At 50.7% G+C, this 17427-nt stretch overlaps 3 protein-coding genes and 1 pseudogene across 4 annotated transcripts, besides 1 other annotated feature; all 4 read left to right on the plus strand.

Moving 5' to 3' along the window:
- Positions 1-268: 268 nt before the first annotated feature.
- NCS54_01485200 (Ribonuclease H-like protein) lies at positions 269-3006 on the plus strand (the record flags this gene model as incomplete). Its single annotated transcript, XM_053159975.1, has 3 exons — positions 269-676; positions 727-1776; positions 1834-3006. 3 exons carry the CDS (start codon positions 269-271, stop codon positions 3004-3006), a joined length of 2631 nt encoding a protein of 876 aa, XP_053015950.1.
- Positions 3007-7091: 4085 nt separating this feature from the next.
- NCS54_01485300 lies at positions 7092-10147 on the plus strand (annotated as a pseudogene). The gene is made up of 7 exons: positions 7092-7179; positions 7245-7338; positions 7482-7882; positions 7944-8291; positions 8350-8631; positions 8685-9238; positions 9290-10147.
- Positions 7092-10147: a sequence feature.
- A 2635-nt stretch (positions 10148-12782) lies between these two features.
- Positions 12783-13415, plus strand: NCS54_01485400 (Hypothetical protein; the record flags this gene model as incomplete). The annotated part of the gene is made up of 2 exons (XM_053159976.1): positions 12783-12833; positions 12888-13415. The coding sequence occupies 2 exons, from the start codon at positions 12783-12785 to the stop codon at positions 13413-13415; spliced, it is 579 nt and encodes a 192-aa protein (XP_053015951.1).
- A 2718-nt stretch (positions 13416-16133) lies between these two features.
- Positions 16134-16747, plus strand: NCS54_01485500 (Hypothetical protein; the record flags this gene model as incomplete). Its single annotated transcript, XM_053159977.1, has 3 exons — positions 16134-16344; positions 16412-16617; positions 16679-16747. Exons 1-3 carry the CDS (start codon positions 16140-16142, stop codon positions 16745-16747), a joined length of 480 nt encoding a protein of 159 aa, XP_053015952.1. The 5' UTR covers positions 16134-16139.
- Positions 16748-17427: the final 680 nt, after the last annotated feature.

Consider the following 17427-nt stretch of genomic DNA (forward strand, 5'->3'; position numbering starts at 1 on the left):
CGCGAGAACAGGGTGGTCCCCAGATCAACTGGTCTAGGTAGTCGGCGATTGAGATCGGCGATTGCGAGTCGATTCAATCGCGATTCGATCAGGTTTTCCGCGATCCCGATTCGATTGAGCCTTCAGTCGATTGAACTGAATCGGGCTGATCGGGGAAAAGGGGGACCAGGGGGACCAAAGTACCCACAGCTAATTTTACATTTATCGGCTCTGCAAACCTCTTCGCAATCTGGATTCCCGAGCTTCCACTTCCTTGATAGATCCCCCAATGGCCTCCCAAGCCGCACTCTCGTCCGCTCGTTCCAGCGTTCTTGATTCCATCGAGACCCAATCTTCCCCGTACCCAATCTCTGACTTCGACTCAAGCCCGGCACCCTCCTCCCAATTGGAGAGCGAAACCAGCGAATTAGACGGACCTTCCCTCGACGATTGGAATCGAATTGATTGGAAGCTCCTCCCATATTATACCCGCGAACCACGAAGCAAGAAGGATCGGGGCTGGTGGTGGAGTCATGGCTTCAAGGTCCGTAATTCAAAGGCAAGGAAGATTAACTCGGAGGTTTCTTGGCTCTGCCTCCATTGTATCCGGAAGAAAAGGACGATTCTGTCGAACTTCTGCTTTGTTGCCTCTGGAAGCGGGAATATTAAGAGGCACCTCAGTACTCATGGTTTTCGAGTGAGTCTTCTATTAATCTATTTATTACTTTGCTTTGGCTAACTTTCCAGGACCCTGAAAATAAGAATCGCCCCCAAACAGGCAAGAAGATCGAATCCTATCTCCAAGCCGACCTTGCCTCCCCAAACGACCAACGACTGATCGCCAACCTTCTTGGTCATTTTTGCCCTGAGGGACTTCGTCTTCTCCTACTCGACTGGGTCACCTACCATAACTTGCCCTTCCGAACAGTCGATACTCCTCGCTTCCAACGAATCCTTCAGTATATCAGCCCAGTGGTCAAGAACGAAGATCTTCCGAGTAGGCAGCTGCTGAGGAAGATGCTCATGGACGAGTATCAGAGAGCTATTGGCCCTGTCACGGAGCTTCTACAAACCGCACGCAGCCAGATCCATTTCTCGTTTGATGGTTGGACTTCGCGCAAGAATTTCTCATTTCTTGGTATCAACGCGAACTTCATTGACTGCGATTGGAGGCACCAAAAGCTACTCTTGTCGCTTAATCCCTTATCATCAAGACATTGTGGTAACAACCTGGCCGATGAGGTAGCTGATACCCTGTCGTTTTGGAAGATCGAGAAGCAGATTGGCTATTTCACGCTTGACAACGCTTCGAACAACGATACAGCGATGGAGTTTCTTGGAAAGGAGTTCGGTTTTGACGATAAGGAACGACGCTTAAGATGTGCTCCACACATTCTTCATCGGGTAGTACGCGCCATGCTGTACGGAAATAGTAAGGTCAACGCGGAAGTGATCGCAACTACCCCCGAGGAAATCGGCGATGACATCAGCGACGAGGACGAGGGGGTCGCTATTCGTCACGCCTTGCGAGCCGTGGATCAATATGCAACCACGGACGAGGATGAAGACGATGAAGACGATATAAGCGATGGAAGTGATGAAAGCGATGAGGTTGACAACGAGCCTGTTATTGTTGATCCTTTCGAGCCCATCGAGGCGAACTTCTCTGTCCTATTTAGTCCTACTGCCCCCGGACTACAAGCCTTCAGGGAAAGTGGCCCAATGGGGAAACTTCACAATATGGGCGTTGCACTTCACCGAAGTTCACAGCTTCATGATCTGTTTATTCAAGCCCAGGTTAGTACTATCAGCGCCCGTTGCGGCTTTCTTGCCTAACTAACCACTACTCTATAGATCGAAGTAGCTAGACAGGTAGCCAAAGAGAGCAATCTCGATACTGAAGAACCCATCCCTACTCTCGAGTTTGTCCACAACGTAGTGACACGCTGGCAGTCGGACAGAGCGATGATAAAACGAGCCTTACTCCTTCGACGCCCGACCAATTACTTCTTCCATACAATCGAGGAGAAGTGGAATATAGCCGGTGCCAAAGCTAAAGATCGGCCTCTTGTTCTTGATTGTAGGCTTTCCGCCCAGGATTGGGAGATCATCAAGACTTTCGACCTTATTCTGGAACCCTTCGAAGTCGTAACAAAACAACTTCAAGGAAACGGTCAGCCAGACAAGCGATCAACTACCGGCGCCTTCCACGAATACCTTCCTTGTTTTGAACTGCTTTTGGACCACCTTGAGGAAGCAGTTCAAGGACGGGTCCTCAAAGAGAACGCAGAAGGCGAAATGGAGATCATCAACATATTCACCGATGTAGGAGTTGAAACTCGCCGGCTTATCAAAGTCTTCATCAAACTCGCGTGGCAACGGCTCGACAAATACTACCACCTCATGACGCCAATTGCGTACGTTGCCGCCGTTGTTTTCCATCCCTGCAAGAAGTGGAGACTTGTTGAACAAATGTGGAATGGGCTTCCAACTCGTCGATCAGTGGAATGGACGGAAGATTACCAAAGCCGGATCAGGGCTCTTTGGACGGCTAAATATAAGGACAACCCTACCCGATTCAATCAGCCAAGAGTAAATCCGGTAGCCCATCAATCGTATATTCAACGACGGCTCAACAGGAAGATCGGGCCCTATCGGTCAACTATAACTCAGACGCCCGCCACTGTTCTTGATGAGTACGAGCGATATATCGTGGAAGAGCCTATCGATAGTGCTCAGTTTGAGACTGATCCGATTTCTTGGTGGAAACTCAATGAGTCGAGGTTTCCTGCCCTCTCTGTAATGGCTGTGGATTTCCTCTCGATCCTCTCGTCCTCGAGTGAATCAGAAAGGACCTTCAGTAGCGCAGGCATACAATCATCATATGTACGAAGCCGCCTGAGTAGGTCTACTATTAGCCAGCAACAGTGTCTTCGATCGTGGGGAAAGGAGGGTATCTACGAGCCAAGGGTGCAGTTGGATCAGGCTGAGGATGACTTCACTGAGCACGCCATGGACATATCGTAGCTAGTTATTCCAAGCCTCGTTACGTAATCACTATCTTTAACGATTCAATTCAATCGCGATTCGATTGAGGGTCTGATCGATTGGGCGCGACTCGATTGGCGTTGAGCGCCCCGATCGCGATTCGATTGGGTGTTCAATCGATTGAGTTGATCTGGGGACCACCCTGGTCATAAATCTGATTTATCAGGTTGACTTTCGCAACTGCGTTTGCATACGCCGCTTTGGATTGTTGGAGATCGGAGCTCGCCCTCCCCGCACGAACCCCCCCCCCCCCGCCGACAGAAAGACGCCCCTGCAGTCGATCAAGGCTTCCGAAGGACATCGCTTTCCCAACAAATTTGGCGAGCGCAGATGGCATGACTTGCACGCCCTCTCCATCTGATAGCCATCTTGGAGGATTCTCCGCCTCTAGGCCATCAGCCTGAGACACGTCGTAGCTCCGTGTTTCTCTGTTTGAAAGAGCCTGTACCTTACTCAAGAGCACTGGATGACTTGGTGATAGCAAAGAAAGTGATGACGCATCATGTTCGAGGAGATCCCTTAGCAGTTGGGCCCTGGCATCAACTGGGCATATCGATAGGTCGATAGGCTCGCCCCTGAACAGATGCCTGAAATTCATCAACACAAAAATCCCGCAGCTGACCGCATCATTCTGTCGCGCGCATGTCTATTTCGATTGAGTTTAGTGATTTATAAAATGACGCTGAAAACTTACCTTCTTTTCAAAAGAAACAATACGGGATGAACCGCTTTCTTCTATCCAGGCTTTGAGGCGATCTTTGACCTTTGCGGCGCTTGCCAGACTGTGCAAGGAATCGTAGAAATCGCAGTGGATCGTACGCTTCGTGATATGCAATACGCCCATCGTCCAGTGCTCCATTTCTTTGTGATGGATCGGAAAGAAGATAACGTCATACTTCTCAAGGTCTCGGAGCTCCTGTGGCAGCGTCTCTTCGTCTGCGTTGAACCAGAGAGGGTGTGTTACGCGAGCGGACTTGTTATCCCCATGGTGCGGCCAGAAGATGGCGAATAAGACTTCCATGATGAACTCTAGGACGCTGTCTTTTAGTCTTTGACCTTTCGGTTGTAGTTGCTCTAAGACTTCACCAGCCATCGCCGTCCATTGCATTTCTTCCACCGATGGTAGCTCTCCTCGCGAACGTTTTGTAGGGTGGTTGATATCGCCGTCTGGCTCTGGAGTGAGCGCCTCCTTGGTTAAATCAAAGAGTTTAGGGTATGATTTTCGCTTCCTGGAGGCCGTGGCGCGTTTCGATAATTTCACGATATCTGGCAAGTCGTCGTCACCTTCCTCCGTGACGTTGTTATCCACTTCGTTGTCTAGCTCCATTTTTTGAATGAGTTTAAAACGAGACTCGTTTGTTGGGTCATGAGTAGTATTGGGAAGAGAGACCTCAATTGTACCACTACCGTGTCGCCCATCCTTAGCTGCATCATAGGTGGTTGCCTGCGAGTGCTTGTCCGGTAGATTCTCAATGCGTCTCTTGTTGCCTTCGCCCTTCTTTCGGGCCTCGGTGCTTGACCTCGCCTGACGCATCCCAGACAATCTTGCTTTTACTGGTTTATCTTTTGATTCTTTTGCACGTGGTGTTCGTTTTTGGTAGCGTGATGAAGTAGGATCAGATAGCTGAATATCTGACACTATCCGGGGTAGATTTCCATCTTGCGTCTCCAAGACAGAGTCAGTCGATGCCATGATGACATATATAGGAATAAATCAAAAGAGGAAAACGAATGGGTATAATGAACAATGAACAGATCTGATTCCACTGCGCGGGAAGTCGTAGGCCCAGAGGCAGTGAGCTCTGTCGAAAAGGAGGAAGGAGGAGAGGCACTAATGAGGATGCAAAAGCCTAGTTGTCTCTCTCATGCGGATGAGGTTGTATATAAATTCATTCTCTTATTCTCTAGTGTCGGGACTCGGCATCTTCTCGTAAGGCTCTTGAGGCCTTTTGACGTTGACTTGAGGAATTGTACGAATCATTGAACTGCTGGGTCACACCAGTGCAGCTTCACTTGCACACATGATCCTCATTGTCTCATCTTGTGCATTTCCAGGGATTAAACCTTGTCACTGGCAAGGCAGAGTCCTCGGAGAGACCGAGCTACGCCTTCAAATGGGGGCCAGGTTACAGCTCACGAGGACTGAGAGATTAGTAGGAGGATTTCAAACCTCCGGACACGTTTTGCCTCCTAAGTTCCATAGAAGTCTAAGATAGGTGCTGTTCAGGTTAGTCCTAGCTAATTTCACGGCGCCCGTGGCACAGTCCGGCGGAGAGGCGTTGAACGTTGGGCTAGTCGAGCATGTTCAACCTCGCCCCGAGGGGCTGGCGGCATCGGCCCGGAGAGGGGCCTGCCAAGGCAGGTGGAAGGGGAATGAGCGTTGACAGGGACGCGTGGCAATGGGACCAAGACTGGCGATGCTTTGATGGATCTTAGTTGTTCGGCTAGTCAGGGGAATACTTGCATGACATTAGCAACAAGGGGTTACCAACAGAAAGCCCCTAACTTAGCAAGCCTCAGGACCTAGAAGGAATGCTCCTGGTAGTCAGGGGCAATGGTACACACCATTATGATAGCTTTAAGTACAGCAAACCGGAAAGCCCGAAGCACCATAGTCCTTCTGCCAACTGCGTGGAACTCTTTCGGTCAAGCCGAGGATAAAGATAGGCACTTTACATCCGTGTAACATGGCAGGGCATCCATGTACGCCGAGCAGTGTCAGTATACGGCAAAAAACATCCTTTACTTAGAACATTCTCATCTTTCTCCTCATATGCTAGGATCCTATTATAGCCTCACCCGCAGGGATACAAACTCTACTGTCTTAACTGGCCACTAATGCTTCTATCTTCTACCTTCTCTCCGTGATTGTCTCAAAATCCTTGACGTCAAGCTTGCTCCTTGAGGAATAGTCGAGGTGTAGCCTTGATCTCGATGGCAACGCCGTCTACTCTGCCGCATTCTCGTACCTACCACCCTGAAAGTGCTGTCTAGTCTGTATCCCTGCAGCTGGACCATGCCCGCTCCATGATCAGCAGAATTCCAGTGCCTTGCTACTGCCCCTGCTTGTCGTCCTTTAAGCCGACTCTCTGATCCCGTTATCTTTTCGAATGTGATCAAAGCCCCCCCTCCCGGCCCCCCCCTCCTTTTGACTGTCAAGACAAAGTTCACGTTACTGGTCGCCAGTAGAGACCAAGTTTGCTAGGCTAACAGGATCTAGGCCTGGGTTGCACTCCTGTGAGGACATGTCTATTAGGAGACATATGGAACCAGTGTCTGATCTGGTGAGTATCTGTCCCTGAAACCCTCTCGGCATGGCTCCTTAGTATCAGCTTATACGTAATGCGTTTTGGAAGTATGATAGCTCAACTAAGAGTTTCGTATTCGTGGGGGCGGTGTGCTTCACGCATCATGCTGCGGCAAACCCCATCCACATTCTAAGTCTTCATCCCACATTCGCTCGCCGCTTCCCTGTACCTGCATCACCCTCCCCTATCTCGCCCCTGTCCTGCTGGTCGCCCTGCCGTGATCCTAAGTAACCCCAGCCGGGATACCGTCCACGATCTGTTCTCCAGGACTAGATGACTGCCAGTCAGGCAACTGTTCGACCTGCTACATAGCTAGTGTACCCGACCAGGTCAATGCGCTCAGTCTCAAAAAGGCCAGGCTTCAAGCTCCAGGGTCACGACCCCCGGCGACTTCCCATCCATGCGCACGTCGTTGCCGCCCTGCGGTTCAGTTTAAAACGTCCAGCTCTCGCCGCCCCGATACGCCCCGGCCACTCGATAGTACGTCTTCCTCTCTTCTACCTTTCGCACATACAAAACCTCGCGCAGCGCATCGCATCCAGCATTGTTGCTTTTGTCGCCCACTGTCACGACTGGTCCGTCCCACAAACCTCCACCGATCATACTCTACCATTGCGCGCGACCTTGAAATCATACCACTTCGTCGATCCTCCTACGGCGTCGCCGGTTTTTTCTTCTTTTGCCTTGCCCGCCAATTTCATGTTGGCCGCTACTGCCACTTCTGCTTGATGTTCTTGGAGGCCGTTGACCTCAGCCCCCGTCCGCCGCGTTCTGTCACAGAACTCCCAGATGAATCCCTTTTCGTTTGCATCTCAGCAGTATACGCTGAGTCGGACCCGAAAGAGTGCGTCATTATCCCCGGCCTTTGACAGATACCGCCGCATGGAATATCCTAATATTTGCGCATAGACTATGTCTTCATGGACAACAAGTGCGACTCTCGCAAGCGGCCGAAAGGTAAACCATACCTTGCATCCCCCAAGATTCTCTCTGGCCTTTTTAAGTATGCTAAAACAACTGGACTATAGCGACCATAGCTTGCAAGGATTGCCGGAGACGAAAAGTCAAATGCAGTGCCGCGAAAACAAATAGGTGGCCATGCTCCGCCTGCACTAAGCGAGGGATTAGTTGTGTGCGGCCGAACAGTTTCGATGGTGCTAACGACTTGACGACTTACGACACGACGCCCATGAACCCCTCCGATCAATATCAACAAAGGCCAATGCAGCAGCAACAGATATCAAACCTAGGCCTTGGGACCAGGTACGCCGCTCGGCTGGCATACCCCGGTGCGGGCGCCGCTCCCTGCCGGGCCGTTCCATATGATACCTCGGAGCAACCGGGAAGCATATCCTACGGAGCCGTTCCGCCCCCTGCTCCCATGATGAAACAGCCATGTGCAATTCAGAACGTGTTTCCCACGCCAACGATGCAGCCGCAGCTGGCTCAGCAACAAGCCTCGCCGGAAGCATACTCCCCGGAGGAGTATCAGCATCGTGATCTTGCAGACTTGTTGGGTGCACTGAAGATCAGTGAGACTGGTACAGGTGAGGATTGCTTGTCATGAGCCGTATGTCAGAATGGGGTATTTCTAACAGCATAATATAGCACCATATCTCAGAACCAAGGCATCATTCCGACAAGAAGAGCAACCGGCCATTGAGGACTCGGAGGATTATACCAGTGCTCTCCCACCCCTGATGTTCGCGCCAGGCCGTAAGATTCGCATACCGCCTGAATTGATGCCGGATAATGAGATAGCGCTGCATTACTTTGATCTCTACTTCGGCAATGTACATCCATACGTCCCCGTTTTATGCAAAACCACATTTTATCAGCAGTGGAACACGGATCGAGAATCGATATCACCGTTGATACTCGAAGCCATCTTTGCGATTGGTGGACGATTGGCGGAAGAGCCGACTGAAGGCCAGCAATGGCTGGCATTGGCCTCTCGTAAGTGATTCCGTTCCCTGCTTATTCTGAACGATGGATACGAGCTTATACCTCTTAGGACATGCGGATTCTTTCATGGATATGCCTAGATTGAGCACGCTCCAAGCTCTGCTGATGATTCTAAAAGCTCGCGAAGCCGCCCCTAAACGAGGATACTTCTATCGCTCTTGGATGACGGTTGTGCAGTGTGTGCAGATGGGCAAGGACCTGGGTCTTGACGAACACTATGAAGATCATCAGGCGGGCCACTCTTGCGATTTCGGCCCGGCAGAGTGTCAGCTTCGAACTCGCATTTGGCAGGTTGTCTTTGTTTGCGAGGTGATGGTCCGAGCCCCTCAGGGTGAGTATAGGTGAATTCGAGGCGCCTAGGATAATGGCTAACAAGCTCTTCAGGCCGACATGATCACGCCGTCAGTATTGACTCAGTGGACTTATCTCCTACTAGGCCAATCCCTGGCTATGATGACTCGGAGTATCATATATCGCGCAATTTCACCTACTTTGCCCAAGTAGTACAGACCATAGCCACAATGAGCAAGGTCTACCAGAGACTTCAGAGGCGCAAAGAATGGGGCATCGACCCCGAATTCCAGCAGCTGGGTCAAAGCTTCAACACATGGCTGACGGAATTGCCTGCAGAGCTGGCTATATCGTTTCCCCAGGATGGATCGCCGCCTTGGATCCCGTCGCACTTCCTCGGAAACACGCATGCCTATTACTACCTCGCACTAATTCTTTTCCATCGACCCATCCTGTCGTTCCTCGATCCCAACTCGCCAGATGGACAATGGAAACGCCACATAATAATTTGCTACAGCTCAGCAAAGGCTCTCTGCCGGCTACAGGAGGTTACCCTCAATACCTTTGGGCTTACTGGCCTGCAGTGTATGCAGAGAGGCTTCAGCTTTTCCCTCTACAGCGGCTTATCATGCATCGTCGTGTATCTGGTATGGAAGCTCTAGACTGGCACAAGGCCGTGTACTAATATATTCTGACAGGTTGCGATTATATCACCCGATCCCGATTTCAACACAGATGCGCGAGAATTCTTCACGAGACATATGAGAGTCTTGGAGAAGGTAATGGAGGCATGGTCTATACCGGAGCTAGAGGAACAGTTCAATGCCCTGCGAGAGGCGTTTTCTGCAGACGTGCGGAAGCCGTTTGTGCTGAAGCCAACGTTTCCATACGGGAGCCCTCACCCGTCCAGCCACTCTAGTCCACCACGAGCCCGGGAACCCCTCCGGCCAGTCATCCATAGATCGGGACCCATAGATCAGCACCTAGATACGCACGGTGCCCAACAAGTCAGTTATACCAGCCATCCCGTCATACCTCCCATTTCCGCGGGCCTTGTGGACAGCAAAAGTGACCTTGCAGCTGATCAGTCGCTCATCATGATGTCGCAGGGAACCCAGGTTCCTGGCATGATCCAAAGCACGCCGTTTACAGATCAGCCCGGATGGAATCCGTCAAGAATTTTTGAGTACGTTGTCGACGTCCTGGCGGAAGGTCCGCCAATGTCTAGATTGCGTGTGCTAACAGACTCGAGACAATGGGACACGACTTTTGTTACGCCCACTTATTCACACACCACTACTACCCCACCTCAGACCAGCCCTCTTAACGCTTCGTCCTCAGATGCTACGGAGGTCCCTCCCATTCAGGTTATCGATGCGGTCCAGGCCTCTCTACCAACTGGATCGCAGCAATTGTTACCGTCGCAATGTTCGACTGCTCCTGTGCCCAATTTCGTCACGCCGGCCATGTGGCAGGAGTCTATTGGTTCGGTTTACGAGGGAGGGATGAACAAGCGTCCTTGGGACTACGACGGTCCGGTATTGAACCTGCTTTGAAGAAAGATTAGGGGTACTGATCAGGCCACAAACCTCCGAGGCGATCGCCAGCTTTCTTTTGTCGTTGGCGTGGGCGAGGGCGAGGGCTTGAAACCTGCCAGGCACATTTATTTTGGGACGTTCCCTGAATACGTGTCTTTTGTATCTTGATGAATGGTCAGAAGTCGCACGCTAGATATGAATCTCGAAGGGCTTGTGCTCCGTCCTGCGACGGAAGTACTCGAATGGAGTTTGGAAGAGGCTGTTATTTTCGCATCTGGACTTCGGGAAGAGCTGCGATCGAGGAAATCTTACGCATACCTTCTCCTTACGGTGGTTTTCGACCGAAAGCCGGAGTAACACGTGGTTCTGCCGCCACCGACATTGGGAGTTGATTAATAAGATCCCTTGGAAGAGGCAACTCAGAATTTCTCAGACAGGTAGTCACTATCACTTAATAATTGGAATTGATTCTAGATTGTTAACTGCAAGTGCCCAGGATGAACCGTCTGGGCTGCCTTTCCCCCGTCTCACTGGCACATCACCTGCGAGAAAAGAGCCTGGCCTTGGGATGTCGTTCAGACCTCGATCCCGGCTTTGATTGCTTCTTTAACTGTACGATGCTTTCGTTCTCGAGTCTCGGATGGGTCACTCTGGCAGCAAAGCCTTGTCTGACTGACTGGGATGGTCATACGGAAATGAAGGGACTTGGGCCCTCGAAATCAACCACCCGATTCTTGTTCATGACTGGAACGATGCATCTCCGTGGTTGGATGGGTGATATGGAATGGGCACGGCGTTAGATCAAGTAGAGACTTGAGTTGACGCAAGATTGATGAATGAGGTAGAATGAGAATGCAGTGACCAAAGACCCCCTAAAGAAAACCCGAATCAAAATCGGCGGCTTTTGTCCCGATGCCTTCACAGAGGAACGAAAAGCCCGAGCATCTCAAGGGTTACCAACCCCACGCGACAACGGCTACATCGTTATGTCCTCTTCATGCCTAAGAGGCATACAAACTGCGGATCCTATGAGCGAAAGCTTCAGGTTAGTGGGCTCACGATCCACAAAGGATGGGAACCTGCTTCTCCACTGCGACAACCGGATTCGAGAAGCGACCAACTGGCTCCAGGACCATGCTCCTGTGACTTGTACGGAGAATGGGCGCACCTATGCGTCATACATCCGAGTTCGAGGTGGTGAGGGCGCCAATGCTGGCGAGGTCCTGGGCTTGGGCAAGTTCGATTTAACCAACACCACTTAGTTTGAGAATAGTCCTTCTAGCTTTAGTTCTCTAGATAGTATTATGAACGCACTCAAGAGCCTTCGGTCCTTAGAGGAGGTTGAAAAAGGTATCGACAGATTCCTAGAAGATCTGCACAATACCGCGTAAGACATCGCCAAGGAACACCACAGATCGAAGGGGGGCGGTGTTCCAAAAATTGTCATTGTTATGCATAGAGGCATCTTTTCGCTGATAAGGAGAAAGTGAACTTGCAATTATCAGTGGGACAGCGCCGATTCGGCATCGAAGTGGGCAGGTTCATCAGTACTTAAGAACGGAGACATATCTGTCTACAAGTTTCACTCAAGCGTGCCCGACCACCCTCTCGTCGAGGTTGCTTAGGACAAATCTTACAAGGAGGCCTTTGGATGTAGTTACAGGAACTAGACGAGAGTCTAAAGACGGAACTTTAAGTATCCCAGACGACTCGGAAGTTGACCAGAGACGCGGGCATGCTGACTTCATCGAACAGATGGGGTCGACGTTGTAAGAGTAATTAGACGTCAGGAAAAACCTCTTCGCACCATGTTTGAACCCCAGCGACTGACATAGAGGACTGAAAACGGGGCAGGCAGCCTTGGAATCCTTGGGCATTGTTTTTGTTGCTGTTTTCCTTGAAACTACATAGGTCTCTAGATACGCCGCTGTTTCAGCATGAAGTCGATCGCACTGTATCTCGTGCTGCCTGCTGATCCTACTGCTTGGAGTTGTACAAGAGGGGCAAGACGAAACAGTTGGTCCGCTAAATCACGATGAATTGATTCCGAACCTGGTGTGTTCCCTCCCGTAGTCTGCATGTGAACAGCAGAAGTAATACACCCTTCCAAGACCATCATTGATAATTCAGGGCACCTGCTCGCCAACTACAAATTTGTCACGTACAATGTCAACCCCTTGCAAACAACTTTTTCCCACTGTCACTTGCTCCCGGTATCCCTCATTCTTCGTGCCCAACTATTACCCCCTTTACTTATTACCCCTTTACTCTTTGGGTAAGCCCCATTGCCGACTGACACCTGCGAGGTTGCGCAGCGGGCCAGATAAGCGACTCCAGTCTAGCCATCTACAAGCTAGCCTGCTTGGCCATGCGCTGGCAGGACTCGTCGATGCACGTCCGCATACCATCGTTGCCACATAATCACCGTTGGTGGGGGCCCTTCCGCACGCGCCGAACGGACTCACGAGGGGACACGCCCAGCCAACATTCCGCGAGCCCACTGGCTTTATAAAGCATCGATTATTCACTCGGCTTGTCTTCACTGCTCGCGACATTTCCCCTCCAAGCCACTCATCACGAATCTTTTCTACTGCCAGTAATCGATTTTCTTGTCCACCTTTACCCCGTCGGCGGCTCGGCCAATTTCATGACTATGCCACTTCTTCCTGCCTCGGCTGCTGCCTTCGCTCCTCGAGCCTTATCCGTTAGTATCGTCCTAGGTTCAAAGGTTAAGCCTTAGCTCACACAAACCCTCAAGCGCATGAACCAAGTAGAGCGTCCCCTCAACAGTGTCCCTGAGCACCAGCGATGCCTCACTGAGACTCTACCATCACCCAATGCCACCTGGACCCTCACTTCAATTATGCTCCCTAAGACTCCCGAGGCCGACTTTAAGCGTGATGCCAACAACCCCTTCGTCGAGGCCAGCATGAATTACGAGCTCGTTCACATTGAGGGATACGTCGACATAGTTTTTCGCAACGAGGTAGCCTACAAGCTCACCAAAAAAGCCATCGACACCCTCATCGAGCACCACAAGGAGGTCTACTGCGTTGACGCGGTCAACACCTACGACCGGCCGGATGGGGAGCAGTGGTGCAAGAAGCTTCATGAGGACTTTATTCAGGCCATTGACAAATTTGTCTTCCGCACCGACGTCTCGGCTCTCGAAGGACTCGAAGAGGATGGAACAGGCGAACTTCTCAATGGCAGAAGCAATGAAGTGAAGGAAAAAATCCTTTCTCTTATGAAACTTCCTCGCCCGCGTGCTCTTGATGTCATCTAACAGACTTCACCGTTTCCTATGGGCAACGTGTGGTCGCAACCTGGCATATGCCGAGTAGCCAGCCAGCTATTGAGCCGTGGATTTCTCTCTCGTTCAAACCCAAATCTCTCCGCTAGTCGAGGCCTCGTGGCGTCGCGCATATCAGGGTTAGTGCTCAGAAAGAAGTCTACTCATGCGTTACACAGTGACCACGGCTGACACCATCCTAGATGCTCGCGTTTCATCGGTGGGACCATGCCTTGCCCTGGAAGGAGCAAGGGCCAATCGGGTAGCCAGATAGTGTGATGGATCATTTTTCACTCGAGCGCCATTTAGCTGATAGAGCTAGGAAGTCCTCAATCCAGTTCCGCACAGGACGGACGCCCCGGCATCGTGCTCGAGAAGAAAGGAGAGGCCAAGACAGAGATTACGGTCAAGCCAAACACTTGGACAAAGTCATACAATAGACAGTAGGGTCGGGGGTTTAGGTAGTGAAGTGTGAGAGGCTTCCTACGGTTGACTCTCAGAGCACGATCTAATCACGATTTAATTTCTATACACCTCGCATGTGGTACAATTACTCTTTTTGTGGAAAGGCACCTTCGTTTGAAAATACATAGAGCGAGCGTATTGGAATAGTCATTGAGGGCAAGGCTTTGGATAAACCTCTCACAATGGGGCACCTCCACCACCATTTAGCTATACCGGCATGGCCCAGTGCTCTTTCCGACCAATTTACTCTTTGCGTTGGTGTCTATCGAGGGTGGCCCAAGACTGAATGGTCTTGCCTCGCTGAATGTCTTGTGATAAGTTTGCTTGAAGGCCAATTTCTCCAAGTGTTTGGCATCCTATCTTCTGCAACCGAAGCATGATCCCACGACTTGAGGCTATTTGGTGTTAATATCACCAGGCTTGGGCCTCTAAATGCTGACAGTTTTTCGTCAAGTCTCCTCGTGTTTATGGCGCATTTAATGACCGCTCGCACCGCCTGTAGGTTAGGTGCCTAGGCATTTTGGACTATCTGAAGCTGACACGGGAATAGGATAGAGTCGAGCACTTCTGACCGCCAATGCAATTGCAGACAGACCAATATCTACTAGTTATCTCTCGATACTTCTTCTACCTTAGTCCTTCATTAACCTGGTCCCATCAACGCGTTCCCATCTCCGTTACCAACTCCAGCCTCGCCCAGGGCTTGCTGGACGGACAAGCCAGCAGCTGTCATGCAACACACTCAGCAAAGTCAACACTACGGAACACGCCACATAGACAACCTGTGACGAGCCAATTCCCACCGGCAAATTAGGGTGCGACAAACCAAGTATCCAGTTGAGCCCTCCTGAATCCACCGCACCTGGCACCAATGCAGACACAGACCAGATTCCGGAGACGAACCAGCCGCCAAGCGTTGATTACCTAGATGGCAGTTGGCGATGAATCGCCGATCCCGATCAGTTAGGCAAGAGGTATCAAGTTGATCCTGATCGAAGGAGTATCATGTCTATCTACGACTGCGACTGAGAGAGTGTGGCCGGGATGGTCAGCTGCTGGGGTCGACGTGAAGAGGCGGATAGTGTAAGATCCCAGTCAGACATAGAGGGAGATGGCACTGGCGATTCTTCGTCTTGGTTGTACTCGCGATAACAGGCCCAGCAGTAGATTCGCTCGTCGCCATCAGATGCCAGAAATTCATGACGATAGAAAGGTTATAGGCGTAAGAGACAGACCTACTCTTCACATTCTTGAGAGCGGCCGGGTTTCACGCACTAAATACAGGTATCTGTGCCCAGAAGTGGCCACCGCAGTGCTTGCTGGACATGCCGTTGATCCGCATGAAGTCCTGCTGTGCTCAGGGGTTGCCGTGGCTGTCACCTCGGTATCTCCCGTGGTTCGATAGATTTGACGTTGTTAGAAGTTCATGACCTACTCATAGCCATGGCAAAAAATAATCCCAAAAACGCTCATGGGTTTGGATCAGGCTGTTGAGTCAATGCCTCAAGGTATCTGATAGGGTTATCAGGTCAGCAGCGTCTAAGGAATGAGACTTTTCCGGCCGTGGCTTGGCCAAGTGGCTGGTGCTAGCTCAAGGTTGTCCAATTCAAGATGAGCAGTGCAATTGAGGGTTGTTATTATAATCAATCCATACGAGGTCATGAGGTGAGGTTGAGAGTATTTACCACGTCATGCGAAGCAGGTCAGCAGAAGGGGACAATTGACTCCTAGACGGACCATGTTGACGCCTGCCAGGACGCCTCAGAATGGATCTGGTAAGCACCTGGTAATTCACGTGGCTTCTCGAAGGAGAAACCCCAAAAAGGTGGTGAATGAATCAAGCCAGATGTCGGAGCCATAGAGTCGCGACGCGTCAACTCCGACGCGTCACGCGAGCTACGCGCCTTTCCTTGCCAGTGCAAAGCCCCCCTGCATTCTCTTCACCCGGCACAGCAGTCGATCTTGACTCATCTCAATCTTTCATCTCGCTTATTTACGGATCCGAGAGTCTTTGAATGCTAATCACAAATAAACCTGAGGTATAGTCAAGAGAGGTGCCAGTCCTTGTGTGGGGCTAACGCGACAGGGCAGAGTTCGCTAGGACGCATAATCCCTTATCGGCGTATGTAATTATCCAGATACCACGGATATTTCGCGGACCCTGATAGGTATTTGCACCAGACACTCAGTGGTTACTTTCCTTCTTCAACATTCTGACTCATGACCCCGGAAGAAGCTCGAACAGCTTTACAAATGGACCACAGAAAGCCTATGGGAGCGACTGATCCGACAGCAAAGAGCCGTGTTCGTAAAGCCATATCTCGAACACCAGCAGCCCAATGGAACCGCACGATGTTGAAGGAGCTTCAGACCATCCTAGAGAGGAATCCTGAGGTCGATTTGCAATCCTGTTTCAAGCCCACGTACTTGGACAAGCTAAGAATGCTTAAAAATCCCCGTAATACACTGTCTTCAAATTTCTACATTTGGCCATGAGTTCGCAAGCTAATGCCAACTGTATCTAGCTCAGCCTCAAAACGATGATTCCTCAGTCCCGAAACACCATGCCATCCGCTCCAGATTAAACTTGAAGGACCAAGCTACGATCATTGCCGAACTCTCAACCGAAGTTGAGGCCCTTCTTCAATCTGGGCGGAGTCTCTCCGAAACCCTCGTGAATCTGCTAGAGAATGGCGAGCTTCTCTATGAGGGCGCGGCCGCTTCCGTCATGGTCTTCAAACTCAATGAAAACATAGCCGTCAAAGTTACGAGCAAAGCAGCTGCCATAACAGAACAACGATCCCTCTTATACCTACGAGAACATTTGCCCAATTTTCCCGCACCGAGGCCGCATGGCCTAGTTAGCTTAGGCATTTCTTATCTCCTTTTCACAACGTTCATCCCAGGACGTGACCTAGAGAAGGTTTGGCCTCAGTTAAACGACAGCGAAAAACGAGTCATCTCTGACCAACTTGAATCTCTTTTTCTTCAACTGAGGTCACTTTCTTGCCCGGTTAATACCCCCTTGGGTGGTATTGGAGGAGAAGGCTGCAAGGACCTGCGACGAGGCATCCGTACCAACGCCGATCCAATCATGAACGAGAACGAGTTCCAAGACTTTATTTTTTCTGGATCTAAAACTGCTTCGAGTTCATATATTGGCTTCTTGCGCAGTATGATGCCAAAGTCTCCGACAAAGATCGTATTTACACACGGGGATGTTCGCCCTGCCAACATCATGGTTGAAAGGGTCAATAGCGACGCTTGGGAGGTTGTGTGTATAATCGACTGGGAAGCAAGTGGTCACTATCCCGAGTATTGGGAATGTATCAAAGCGACGAACAACCTGACGCCACGTGACGATAGCGACTGGTATCAATACTTACCAAGCGTGATTTCACCGAATAGATACGCGGCTCACTGGCTAGTGGACCGGGTCTGGGATCCAAGTATGGTCAATAGCTGAGACTGGTGTGGTTCGAGAAGCACTGTTGATGTGGATGTGAGCGAGGGCAACGAAGCTGCAATCTGTTTATAGTTG

The sequence above is a fragment of the Fusarium falciforme genome, chromosome 13 (genome assembly GCF_026873545.1).
Source record: "Fusarium falciforme chromosome 13, complete sequence".
Taxonomy (NCBI): Eukaryota; Fungi; Ascomycota; class Sordariomycetes; order Hypocreales; family Nectriaceae; genus Fusarium; species Fusarium falciforme.